This window comes from Sphaerodactylus townsendi, unplaced genomic scaffold (genome assembly GCF_021028975.2).
Source record: "Sphaerodactylus townsendi isolate TG3544 unplaced genomic scaffold, MPM_Stown_v2.3 scaffold_28, whole genome shotgun sequence".
Taxonomy (NCBI): Eukaryota; Metazoa; Chordata; class Lepidosauria; order Squamata; family Sphaerodactylidae; genus Sphaerodactylus; species Sphaerodactylus townsendi.
Genome location: NW_025950451.1, coordinates 562,501 through 576,163, shown reverse-complemented (window position 1 = coordinate 576,163; position 13,663 = coordinate 562,501). Strand labels below are relative to the sequence as shown.

The window sequence follows — 13,663 nt, the reverse complement described above, 5'->3', positions numbered from 1 at the left end:
CCAATTGGCCATGCTGACAGAGGCTGATGGGAATTGTAGTTCCTGAACATCTGGAGAGCCGCAGGTTCCCTACCCCTGCCCTGGACCCACACCCTTAAAAAAAAAAGCAATATCCAATACCAGGGAGCCCCGTTGATTAAAAAAAGATGGAAGGAACACAAGTCCTACTACGGAAGAAAGTTTCACCTCAGGACAGTTAACAGAAACATGAAAACAAAGTGGAATTCTGAAGATAGCAACTTCTGAGCTTGTCAGAAATTCAGTCTGAAACCAATTTGGGGTTAGAGTTCCATGCATGCTATGCATCTTCAGGAAAAAGGTCACAAAGATCTCTCTCTCTCTCTCTCTCTCTCTCTCTGCTTGAGATCTTGGAAGGCCACAACCACAGTGGACACACTGGTCTGGACAGAGCGATGTTTTGGGTCCACAATGCTAAATGTGCCCTGAATTTTAGTTCAGCATCTTACATAATAATATTCTATAGCTGATCCAAGTGTGGCAGTTCTCCTACAAAGAAGCTTTGAAGAGAGACAGCAGAACTAGAATTTGTGGAAGTTTACACCCTGGGAAATGTTGTTGGTCTGTAAGGTGCTGCTGGACTTGAATTTTGCTCTGCTCTAAATGTTTCAGAAGAATGATGCTTCACGGGGAAAGCCTTGGGAACTGCCATACCTTGTCAAAGTGCTCTATGAGGATCTCCACCACAATGTTTTGAAACTTGATATTCATCATTGCTGCAACGGTGTCCTCCTGAGCCCGCATAAGTGTGGGACCAAATACCACTGCCATGTTGGATGGAGTCATCAGGTTCTCCCTGCTGTGTGAGCACACTCTGTCAGGAGGAGGAGGAAAAAACAGTGAATCAGAAGATGGAGAGAGCGCCAAGAGGTATTTTTTCAAGGAATTGGGGGCTTGAGCCAGGAGCTAGCGGGATTTTGATCACCCTTTGTAAACAGAAGGGAATAGCGAAATACAGCACCAGCACCTGCCAGTGGGAGGCAGGATTAATCTCCTAGTCCAGTGGTTCCCAACCTGGCATGTGCTCCAGAGTGTTTGAAGGTATGCAAAAAATTGTTCATGTAACAGGTTTGCCAATATGGGGGTACAATTTAGGGAAATGGGTTGCCAAGGGGTACACAAGTGAAAAAAAGTTGGGAACCACTGCCCATCCTGGGTGTGGCACGGCAGCCCAAGACCTCATTTTGGCTCCAGCTCCAGAGACTGATCCCAGGCACCCAAGGCAGGAAAGCACACGCTTTGTTAGGGTTGTCAGAGAGAGAGAGAGAGAGACCTACTAAGGCTCAGCGCTGCCTCCTTCAGGACAGAGTGCATGAGGCAGAGTGTTTGAACTGGCAGAAGCATCTGGCCCAAGTGTGGAACAACTGTGGCCTCGGTTTCACGCTTGGCCTCCTTTCAACGAAACAGAGCACTTTGCTTCTTGGGCTTGGTGAGGTTGCCAGTTGACTCTAACAGTATTTTCAGTGACTGTTCAGGGAAAACATTGAAAATATACTAGACACTTAAACAGCAGGTATTTTTTCAATATTCCCCCCAGATAGTAAGTAAAAATACCAGACAGTTCAGGCCAATACAGAACAACTGGCAACGTCACCCCTCACAGGCAGATTTGGGCAGAGGCGCCCACAGCCCAGGTCTGGGCCTCAGTACCTCTGAAACAACAAAAATAGAAACAAGGTGCCACAAACGACTGAACGTGCAGTTCTAATTCAAAGAGTGCACAGACTATATATAGCCGTGGTGGCGAACCTTTGGCACTCCAGATGTTATGGACTACAGTTCCCATCAGCCCCTGCCAGCATGGCCAATTAGCCATGCTGGCAGGGGCTGATGGGAATTGTAGTCCATAACATCTGGAGTGCCAAAGGTTCGCCATCACTGAATAGCATACAAGTGCAAACTAGACTACAAATAAAGCCCAAATGTTGCCATGAATTCAACGCATCAAAAGTACGCAGACTCTAGGATTTGACATCCACCATTGGGCTTAGTCATTATGTGCTTTGAAGGTAAGTCTGAATACTGAATATTATATATGGCACAGAATTGGCAAATAATTGTCTTTTAAGACAGATGATGAGACAGTGACTCCAAGATCAGCTAAACTGCTGATGAGGGAGCTCGTCCCATTTTTGGACTTTTGGATGATTCCAGATTGCGCACCTTTGATGTGTTTGGTGACATTCTGGCTTTATCTGTAGTCTAGTTTGCATTTATATATAGTTGTGCACTGTTGGTATTAAAAAGGCACATTCAGCAATTTGGGTAGCCTTGGTACAGTAGTGTTTCCATTTTTACCTTGCTTGTTTGCCTCAGCCCTCTGGGGCCAATCCAGTTTTTAATGGCGGGGAGGAGAGAACTTGCTCCCAACCAACTGCAAAACCAGCTGGGAAGGGCTCAGAGAGACCGTGCGGCTGCAGCGACCTCACTGCTTGGTGGGAGAGGTGATCTGAAGGTGCAGAAATATGGCATCGTCACCTGGCCTAGCCAGACTCCCAGCAGGCCCGGTTGCTGACAGTCATCCACGTGACACACACATGAAGGGAAAAGAGAAGGCTGGGAAGGCAAAACAAAGAAGAGTTGTGTGTTTGGAGAGAGGTGTCAAATTCAGTAGAGCTGGAAAGGAAGGAGGGGTGGAGCAATTCAGTTCTGCAAAAGATTCATGGCTTTCAAGAAACAAAGAGTTTTTTCTTTAAGTGGTCTATGAAGTCTAGCAATTCACTCAACGCTGCCAACTTCTAAATGATTTACAAACCAGGCCAGGGCAGGGCAGATTTTCATGCCATTCTTTGTAGTGATTTTTGGTATCTGGCTCTAAATTTATGTCACGGGAAACATATATCCACACAAGGGATCAACCAAGATTTGGGTTTTCACCAGCAAGTGCGGGGCCTCCTCTGCCATGGCTCCAGGAGCTATTCCTGTGGAAAGCTCACCAGCCTAGATCACTCATGACAGTTCTCAAGCTGAGTGCCATGAGAACTGTAAGGTAATTAAAGGTCCCCCAAATATATCTAAGCATCAAGAAGGCTGGCCACAGCATCTCTGCATGAGTCACTGCTCCAGCCTTGCCTAGCTTTCTTCCTGCTTCCTCTGCTAGGGCAAGTAGTTCTGCCACATCTCTGAGAAGAAAGATTCACAGCCCCAATCAGAGAAAGTGGGGCTGAATCAGCTGGAGGAAGCGGGGCTTTGTGAGTTCAGGTATTCTGGAATGTTGGTACTTTGACTGTTCACTACTTTTATTGACATCAATGCTTTTACCTATTTTTCTCATAAGCTCCCTCAAGGCGCTGTCTAGGTCGGACATGAGACATATTCCTTTAGTTTATTACAATAGCAGTAAGCACATTTCCTGTTTAAAAACAAAAATGAAACTGCCATCCCCATATCCCCCCCCCCCCCAAGGAGGGCCCTTCCCTCACCTCTCCTGGGAGCCCATTCCACAGAGCCAGAACCTCAGTAGAGAATGCCCGGACTCTGGTGGATGCCAGGTGAGGCACACCCTGGGGGGGGGGGGGGGGGACAGCCAAAAGAGGTCTGCCTGATCTCCGTGGTTGCTGAACAGGGCCACAGGGAAGGAGACCATCCTCCAGATATATTTTCAGGAACAGGGATGGGGGGGAGTGAGTCCATGATGGCTCTACAGAAAAGAATGGGAGCCGACAGACCACGACACTGCCTGGGCAGAGAGGGATCAGGAAACCCCAGGCTCCCCCTGGGAAGCCAGAGAAGGTTTGAGCCTGCACAGGCCCTCGAGGGAAGTCTGCCAGCAACAAGCCACACCTCACCCCACCTGAACTGTTTGAAAAACCAGAGATAAGCAAGTGTAACTGCAGGGAGCTGTGCTAATCGGCAAGGGGACGCTTCTCATCGCATAACCTTTGAAGAAGGGAGTTCAAAACAGAACAATATACTATTTGAAGCAGACGGATAGGTCTAGGTCAGGAAAAAGCAACAGTAACGCAACACAGTTGGAGATCACAATCTGAATTGCACCCAGAGATTGCACAACCAAACCCAAAAGCGCATGTCCCGGTGCCAAATGCTCAGGGGAGCTTTTAATCTAAGTAGAAAATGTCTGAAATGGATCTTCCGCTGCCAGGAAAAGGCCCGTCCTCCTGTTCTAGAAGCCGGATCTTCTTTCCATAATTCTTTCGTACTGTCCTAGAACTGCACTATCCTCCCTCTTTCCTGGGCGTCCCACGAATCTCCGAAAGAAGTAACCGGGAAGTAGAAAGCTCAGAACATGAACCGCCACCGGCAACCAACAGCCTCTCCTCTTCCTCTCGCTCTCCCAGCAAAAAGCAAAGAAAGAGCAAAGCAGCAAAGAGGAAAAACAGCAAAGTGGGGGAATTCCTGAAGTTTTGTGGGCCGGCCTGGGAAGAGCAGGGTCTGTGGCCAGGAAAAATGTGGGGGTGGGGGGTGGGGAATGAGTACAGGGGTAGTCAGTCCATCAGTATTTATTTTCTTTATTATTTATTTATTTGTGCTTTATTTATTTACCAATTTTGGTAAATAAAGTGAGACTCAAGGTGGATACATGGTGTAAAGCAACACATTTGAACAGCAAGAGGGATCTAATACACAATGCAATAGATCTGGGGTTACAAAAATTAGAGAAGTGCAAAAAAATTTCAGACATCTCTCTCTCTCTCTCTCTCTCTCACACACACACACACACACACACACACACACACACACACACACACACACACTTTTAAAATCAGGGCACTTCAGCCCTGAAAACGGCTAATTCTGTTCTAGTCAACTGCATACAGAATTCACATGTAGAAGATTTATGAGAGGATTCACACCTTCTTACCTCAGCTCCTTCCTTTTCTACATAGAGAATTTACGTTTGAAAGACCCCCCAGGGGTTTCACACCAACCCTAGTGCTGACTAGAGGGGCAGGACAAATGACTGATAGGGCCCAGCCCCCTTTTGCCCCGCTGTGGCTATGGGGCTGGAGGGGAGGGGCCTCATCAGAGTGCCGTGCCGTGCAGTTCACCCTTCCAAAGCAGCCGTTTTCTCCAGGGAGGGGAAATGATCTCTGTAAGTCTGGGGATCATTTGTAAAGAAGGAGCTCCTCCTCCTCATCCCACACCCCGCCCTTGAGAGAAGGTCCCCATTCTTCCCTCATCTGCTGGGGGACTAGAGGAAAAATGGGATCTCTTCACTGCCTCTGCGTCTCTGGGCTGAAGATGGTGCGAATGACTTTGCCCAGCAGCCAATCTAGAGGAGCCCGTTCAAGCAAAGCCCATCTGCTTGTCTAGCAACATGTCACTCTGCTCGTGGTTCAATTCCCTACCACCTAGAGTCATCCACGTGAACTATCTGGGAAAGAAAAACAGCAGTAACTAGTTTGTGTTCAAATCTATGGCACCAAAACAGTTTAGGGGAGCTTGCCACAGACAGGGCGAGATGCTTCTATCGCTGTTTGGCAGACAAACCAGAGACCATCCAATACAGAGGCAGGGCAGCATTACCAATAGAATGAAACTACATCTGTTCAATCCCAAACCCCTTCAGACAGCCTAGCTTGTGCCACACCTGCCTGCTTGGCCCGAGTCCTAACATGGCTCCCCTTGATGCTGAGACCCTTCTGGCATAGTAGTCAACTCACTGGACCAGATGCCTGATGAGAAGTTCCAGCATCTCTCGGTTCTTGTCCGGGAGTTTGTAGACCAGAGCATGGATGGCTCCCAGCCTGTAGTCCAGGTTCTCAGATTCTGCCAGGGAAGTTGGGGGTGGGGGGCAAGGAGGGTAAGAAAAAAGATGTTTGGGAAGTTAGCAGTGATTTCAGATGAAATGTGAAAGGTGGGAGTGTTATCCAACATAATCAGGTGACTTCCCTCCAGAAGGGCAGTTTCTGAGCTGCATACAATAAAGGGCAAAAATGTAGAAAGAATTACAGTGTGAGACTATTGAGCTATTGGGGTTTCTAAAGTCTTTTCAAATAGAAATGTATTTCCAGGATTCAGTCACGGGAAAGGGAGCTCACATGAGAAAGGCAGAGCAGCCAAGAAAGGAGGTTTAAGGGCAGCCACTTAACAGCCATTCAGATGCCAGATGCAGAAGGGAAGCTCATTCAAGGCAACTGCAACGCAGTCAAGATGACTGGACTGCCCTGCTAATTGTCACGGGATTACGATGGGCTGCCCAGTAATACAGATGAAACGCCTTTGAGTTCATTAACTGGGCTGCTTGAACTCTGCACCGACTAATTAATCAAGAGCAGCAACCTTGGGTGTTACAGCCGTCCAGCAGAACCTTTGTGCTGGAGCAGCAGAGGCAAGTGGTTTTTTCTGGATTAGAACCCTGCAAATCTGGGAGAGCCCAGTTAATTCCAGACAGGTGTTTCCCCCTCCCCTTTGCTCAGGCAGCTGCTGCTGAGGGCAGAAATTGTGCCTCCTCGGATTCCCCCACACCTGCTGGCCACTGCCAAGGCTGCATATGGGCATGATTCCTCAATACTTTCCAAGGAAGGATGTCATTGTCGGAATCTGGGCAGTCAGGATGGGGTGGTGGGGCAGGATGAATGAGTGCTTTGAGGAGCGCCAAGTGGCCAACAGTGGTGAATGCTGCTCTCACAGTGGCTTCATTTGTCAAGTCACGTTCCATGCTGCTCCTTGTGGCTTATTAAGAGTAATCTACAATTTGGAACTGCTGTCCAATAGGTATTCTCTGGCAAGGGTTAGGCACACAAGGGTCAATTCCCCACTTCAAAAATGGGACCTGATTCAAACTGGTTTGGTAAGAATCGGGAGCTTTTGAACACAGATTCATGCTCCCCACTGCAGCTTCTACCCCCTTTCTCCTAGAAATGCGGCAGCCATGCAGGATTCCACACTGTCGGTGGATCAAATGCGCAATCTGCTCAGGGGCTATCCTAATTGGCTGCCGCGTTGTGCTGGGGCGGGATTTTCTAAAATCTTTGAATGGACGGATCCACGTCTCCACAAGCAGGTGCAGAACGGCTACATAGGGACGGGTGATTAGAACAAAGCCCCAGGGATGTAGGTATAGATTTTTTATGGGGGGGTTGGCCACACCTCCCCAAGCCCCCCCCCCCCAGCAGTTATAAAAGCAGCTCTCCAAGGCCGGGGACGGCAGACTCCCCCACCCTACCCTCCCCTGCCCCCCACCAGCTGGGCTCCCAGCCAGCATCTGGCAGTTCCTTCTGCCCTCCCCTCTGGGCAGAGGCATAGAGGGAAAATGGAGCCCGGTGCAAAATCTGAGTTTTATGCCCGCCCGCCCGCCCGCGCGCCCACCCCACCCCCACCCCCGGGCAGCCACTGTGATGCTGGAATCCACCCACAAACAGCATCACTTTCAATGGTGTTTAAACTAGAGAGCCCAAATTATCCTTTTCAATCCACCTTAAAGGGAGAATCTGGGGTCCCCAGTTAAACATCATTGAAAGTGATGCTGTTTTGGGGTGGATTATCCCCCACCGTGAAACAGCATCACTTTCAATGTGGCATAGTGGTTAAGAGCAGGTGCATTCTAATCTGGAGGCACCGGGTTTGATTTCCTGCTCTGCTGCTTGAGCTGTGGAGGCTTATCTGGGGAATTCAGATTAGCTTGTGCACTCCCACACATGCCAACTGGGTGACCTTGGGCTAGTCACAGTTCTTCAGAGCTCTCTCAGCCCCACCCACCTCACAGGGTGTTTGTTGTGAGGGAGCAAGGGCAAGGAGATTGTAAGATCCTTTGAGTCTCCTACAGGAGAGAAAGGGAGGATATGAATCCCAACTCTTCTTCTTCTTCTAAACTGAGGACCTCATATTCTCCCTTTAAATCAATGCCGAAGGGGGTGGATTTGAAAGGAGAGTCTGGGGAAATTTGGGGGATGCCTGCTGTCAGGGGTGCAATTGTTAAGCTAGAAGCGCCAAACTTTTAGGGTATCTTTTAGGAGACTCTCCACCAGTGGAATGATACCCTCCTTAGGGGTTCACTAAGAAGCGAGAAGTTTGGTTCCGTGGTGTCCAAATCCCCGGGGTTCATGGATGACCCCTCCACAAAAGTGTAGCCCCCATCTTCTATTAGCTCCCATTGGAAACAATGGAGGATGGGGCACCCCCTTTGGGAGTCCATAGATTTTGACCCCCTGGACCAAACGTCACGAAACCTGGGTGGTATCAATAAGAGACTCTCCTGATAATACATCCCAGGTTTGGTGAAGTTTGGTTCAGGGGGTCCAAAGCTATGGACCCTCAAAAGTGTAGCCCCCATCTTCTATTAGCTCCCACTGGAAACAAAGGGAGATGGGGACACCCACTTTGGGAGGCCATAACGTTGGACCCCCTGAACCAAACCTCACCAAACCCGGGTAGTATCCTCAGGAGAGTCCCCCAAACAATCCCTGAAAGTTTGGTGCTGCTAGCTAGCCTAAACAATGCACCCCCTGGAGGCCAAAAACCAAAAAACAATAAAATGTTTTAAAAACCCACAAACGGGTGGGTGGAGCTTCGGACATGAATGCGGGGGGGTTCAAACCCGAGAACCCCCCCTTACCTGCGTCCTTGCAAAGCCCTGTTTCCATGTGCCTTCGTCTGTAATTGTTTAAGACAGTGAATGCAAGGTAGACACAAGTATACACTTCCCCATTTCATTAAAACAACTTGTCCCTGGCTGGAATTGAACCAGCAACCTTTTACCCAGCAGGCAAACACTCAATTCACTGTGCTATAGAAGCACTGCTGGCTTAAGGCTGGGGAAAATGCTACTTAAATCTCCCTGCACAAGTGGAGACATGGAAATGTAGCCACATGGATTCATCTTTATTTGAATGCAAGGCTGCCTTGCTGTGTATTTCTTTAGTGAGGAAACCGGCCCCACGTCGCTTCAGATCGACGTGGATCTTTGTTCTGAAAAAAAAGGGCTCTGTGCGCATCCCACACAGCCCACTGCATCCTGATTGGATGGGTGGCTCCACGTCACTCGCAAGGGTGGGAGTTAGAATCTGGATTCACCCCCACCCCCAAGGACGTAGGTAAAGGCAGGTTCTCGGGTTCAACCCCCCCATTGCATGGCCAAAGCTCCGCCCCCCGTTTGTGTGTTTTTTGTATTTTTAGTGTTTTTTGTTTTTGTCCTCCAGGGGGCGCAATTTTTAGGCTAGCAACACCACAATTTCAGGGATTTGTTGGGAGACTCTCCTGATGATACTACCCAGGTTTAGTGAGGTTTGGTTCAGGGGGTCCAACGTTATGGCCTCCCAAAGTGGGTGTCCCCATCTCCCTTAGTTTCCAATGGGACCTAATAGAAGATGGGGGCTACACCTTTGAGGGTCCATAACTTTGGACCCCCTGAACCAAACTTCACCAAACCTGGGAGGTATCATCAGGATAGTATCTTACTGATACCAACCAGGTTTCGTGACGTTTGGTCCAGGGGGTCAAAATCTATGGACTCCTAAAGGGGGTGCCCCATCCCTCCTTGTTTCCAATGAGAGCTAATAGAAGATGGGGGCTACACGTTTGAGCGTCCATAACTTTGGACCTCCTGAACCAAACTTCACCAAACCTAGCTTAACAATTGCACCCCTGACAGCAGGCACCCCCAAATTTCTCCAGATTCTCCTTTTAAATCCACCCCCTTTGGCATGGATTTAAAGGTAGAATGTGAGGTCCCCAGTTTAAACATTGAAAGTGATGCTGTTTCAGGGTGGGGGATAATCCACCCCAAAACAGCATCACTTTCAATGTTATTTTAACTGGGGACACCAGATTCTCCCCTTAAGGTGGATTGAAAAGGATAATTTGGGCACTCTAGTTTAAACACCATTGAAAGTGATGCTGTTTGGGTATGGATTCCAGCATCATGGCGGTTGCCTGGGGAGGGGAGGGGGGGGAGCGCAAAACTCAGATTTTGCACCGGACTCCATTTTCCCTAGCTATGCCTCTGCCCAGAGGGGAAGGCAGAAGGGGCTGCTGGCTGCTGGCTGGGGAGCCCAGTGGGTAGCGGGGGGCGGAGGAGGGGGGGGGCAGGGGAGTCTGCCATCCCTGGCCTCAGAGAGCTGCCTTTATAAGCACTGAAGCCGGGGGCAGGGCTTGGGCAGCATGGCCACACCCCCAGGGGAGGGTGGGGCCCAGCCCCCTGACCCCCCCCCCCCATAAAAATCTATACCTACGTTCCTGCCCTCCGCCCAACTTCCCCACCGCTCCAGATTGGCGGCGTGTTTTTTACAAAAGTTCTACTTTCTTCCAGGTTCTGAAATAACATGTGCTGCCGGGGGGGGGGGGGGGAGAACCTGGATGACTGATGTTCGGGGCTCGTGTAGTGGGTAACTGTGCTGGAAACCTGGATATTTGGAGTGCTGAGCACGCATTTAATCGTGAGTGGGGAATCGACCCTCGACACCCTCCTTGCATTCCTGGTCTTCCCCCACCTGAGCCAGTGCAAATACAGAACATACATACATACAGAGCCTGTAGGTCAGGAATCAGCCTCAAGGCTGCCCGCCCTCTTCCCACATGCTCTCTATACCCCCTCCCCACAAACAGCAGACAAACAAGTAGTCCTAGGAAACAAACAGCGATTTCCCCCAGTTCCTGCATTCAGACATAAGAGTGGACTGGGACTTGATTGAGCTCTTCCCAAACTGAGAAGCCTCCAACAACACTCCATGGACAAAGGGAGAAGAGCAGCTGCTGCATTCGTGTCTCTGATGTCTGAAAGCAGTCAGTATTACATCTGCTCCAGCCAGCAATCTCCAGCGCAGATTCAGTATCCCAGAACTTGTATTTCTCCCCAGAGTCAAAAGAATACATTTCCAGGAAAGCACTCCCCGCTTCTCTCTGGCACCTACTGGCAGCTGAGACCAATTCTTTGTGAAGTTTGTATGTCATGACAGGTTCAGAGAGGTTCCTGCAGGAGGGAAAAACAGAAAGAATGCAAAGTTCATCAGGAGACTGTGAGGCACAGCTGTGTATCTATTCTCAATTACTATGGATGAATCTGGAGTTCTTAAAAAATCTCACTTTAATTCCACTGAGAATGCCATCTGGCACCCCCATCTCTAGACTTTCTAACAGTTGTCACATTGCCTATAAAGCTTTGGGGAAAAAATACATTTCTTCAAAACAGACCCTCTCTCTAACCACTAAATAAATGCTGCTTTCCCTGTTCCTATTAAGTGTTCAAGGTCCTCTGTTCATTTCCATATGTTTATAGCACCACTTCACACACCATGACACTGCCGTTGCTGATCCAAGACAAGGCAAAGAGTGAACTAGCATTTACCAGTCAGAGAAAGACTGTTGTTGCGCTCCCAGTCCAAGTGAAACAGAGCTGCCTAAAGGAGGACCTCTTTGCACAAATTATTGCCACACAGACCTGTCATGTGCCACAGCAAGCAGCACAAGCGGAGACCGTACACACTGGCTTGAAGTGGACAGCAGTGACAGAGTGGCTCCCAAGAATGCAGCAGTGGATCACCCTCTGAAGACTAAAAGTGCTGTGTCTTTCTTGGACTGGGCTTCTTGTTGTACTCCTTGAAGTGTCAGTCATAGTCTTCCCCCCCAACTGTTTCCAAAGACTCACTGCAAATGGTTGCAAGTGTGCAGAGGAAAGGCAGAAGATGGGGGAGGGAAAGGAGGGCAGAGGCTGAGATGGAATGAACTGCAACATTCCACAAGGGGAGAAGCTTCACCCAGAATCGGTGACCCAGGGATCCGACTTCAATTACTGCCAAAGCAGAAGATTTCGTGTAAAACGACTGCCCAGAGGTCATTTCAACTACAGCAGCTCTAAGAATGCCAAGTGGGGCAAGGAGGGCATGGCCTCTGTGCCACAAGGGCTGCAAATCAGCCAACTGCCCCCTTGCCTTCTGGAAGGAGTGCCAACACTGACAATTTTGCTAGTTCCAGCAGAAAGAAGGTCAACAGGTAGAGCCACTCATCACTGGATGGGATTATGCCAAGCCTGTTCAATGCGCACCTCCTGGCCATGCAGGGGTTAAAGCACAGCAGGCAGGCAGTCACATAATGTGAGACTCCCGCAACAGCTTCTTCTGCAGCTGCAAGCCAAGTCCATGTAGACCCTTTCCTTGCTAGAAGTTAAGCTGCAGCTAATTTTTAAGTGCTCGTTTCGCCCACAGATGTGACACTTTTCACAAGAGATGAAGCAGGTGAGAAAGACAATCTCCTCGCGCTGGGCTCCCTCTTCTATAAATAAAGGCACACTTAATACTAACTTCAGCAGGCAATGGCCAGGTTGCAGCTCGGCACCCAGGAGTTTGTTTGTTTTTGCTTTTTTTGCGGGGAGAAGGTTGGGGTTTGTGTGTGCTTTAACCCCTGCATTCTCAGTCCCTAAGATTATATTAGGAGAATTTCAGTTAACAGGAAAAGATCTAGAAATTTCAAGTGGAGCAGGGGCGTAATGAGGCAAACCGGAGCACTGGGCAAAACCTGTGTTTGATGCCCCCCCATGGGCAGCAGAAGGAGGCAGAGCTCCCCCGTCCTCCTTCCCTGGTGGCTTGTGGCTTCCCCCCTCCCTGCCGGCTGAACTTAGGCGCCCTCCCCTTACCGGCGAAAGGGCGCGAGATGTAGGGGGCGAGGGGGTGGCGGCGGGCAGCGGCTGCATCCAGGGGATAGCGGCGCGGTCGGTGGGTTGGCCAGGTGCGCGTGCACCCTGCACTGCTAGTTTTGCCACCCCACAAAGATCCATCTGAGGACGCAGCAGGGTTGGTAGAGCACAGGCAGAAAGGCTTGGCGGTTCAGCTTGGCCCAATCTGAGCCGGTTCGGAGGCCTCGGAGGGCCAAGGGCCCGAGCCTGCCCACTCTGAACTCTGCGCGATCCAAACTTGTGGTAACGTCCGAGATTCTCGGATGCGTTTTTGGTGTTTTTTGCATTTTGGCCTGCAGGGGGCGTAATTTTAGAGGTATCGGCACCGAGATTTTAGGGTATCTTCAAGAGACTGTCCTGATGACACTCCCCAAGTTTGGTGAAGTTTGAAGAAGAAGAAGAAGAGTTTGGATTTATATCCCCCCTTTCTCTCCTGCAGGAGACTCAAAGAGGCTTACAATCTCCTTGCCCTTCCCCCCTCACAACAAACACCCTGTGAGGTAGGTGGGGCTGAGAGAGCTCCGAGAAGCTGTGACTAGCCCAAGGTCACCCAGCTGGCGTGTGTGGGAGTGTACAGGCTAATCTGAATTCCCCAGATAAGCCTCCACAGCTCAGGTGGTAGAGCTGGGAATCAAACCGGTTTGGTTCAAGGGGGCCAAAGTTATGGACCCTCAAAGGTGCAGCCTCATCTCAGCGCCCATTGGAAGCAATGGGGGATAGGGGCTATCCCTTTGGGGGTCCATAACGTTGGACCCCCTGGACCAAACTGCACCAACATGGGGGGTATCATAAGGACAGTCCCCTGATGATATCCTGAAATTTTGGTGCCGATATCTCTAAAAATGCACCCCCTGCAGGCTGAAACGTGAAAAAACACCAAAAAATAAAAACACAGGAGCATGCTCTGCAAAATTCCTGAGCCCTGGGCAGATGCCCACATTGCCCCACGGATATGACGCCACTGAAGTGGAACACACTAAAGTAATGGTCTGACTTGCATCAAAATCAATTCATAGGTACATCTGATATGAGAGAAATATATTAAAGGTTACTGGAACAAAACAGATTGGTGTTTAT

General features: G+C 49.6%; 1 protein-coding gene across 1 annotated transcript in view; it reads right to left on the bottom strand.

Moving 5' to 3' along the window:
* Window positions 1–616: 616 nt before the first annotated feature.
* Window positions 617–13,663, bottom strand: part of LOC125425323 (oligophrenin-1-like) — a 13,281-nt gene continuing 234 nt past the window's right edge. The window contains exons 2-4 of the mRNA XM_048482931.1: window positions 10,830–10,888; window positions 5,643–5,748; window positions 617–832 (exon numbers count right to left, since the gene is read on the bottom strand). Coding sequence (XP_048338888.1) covers window positions 643–832; window positions 5,643–5,748; window positions 10,830–10,869 — 336 coding nt within the window. The 5' untranslated portion in view covers window positions 10,870–10,888 and the 3' untranslated portion in view covers window positions 617–642. The remainder of the gene's footprint in view (window positions 833–5,642; window positions 5,749–10,829; window positions 10,889–13,663) is intronic.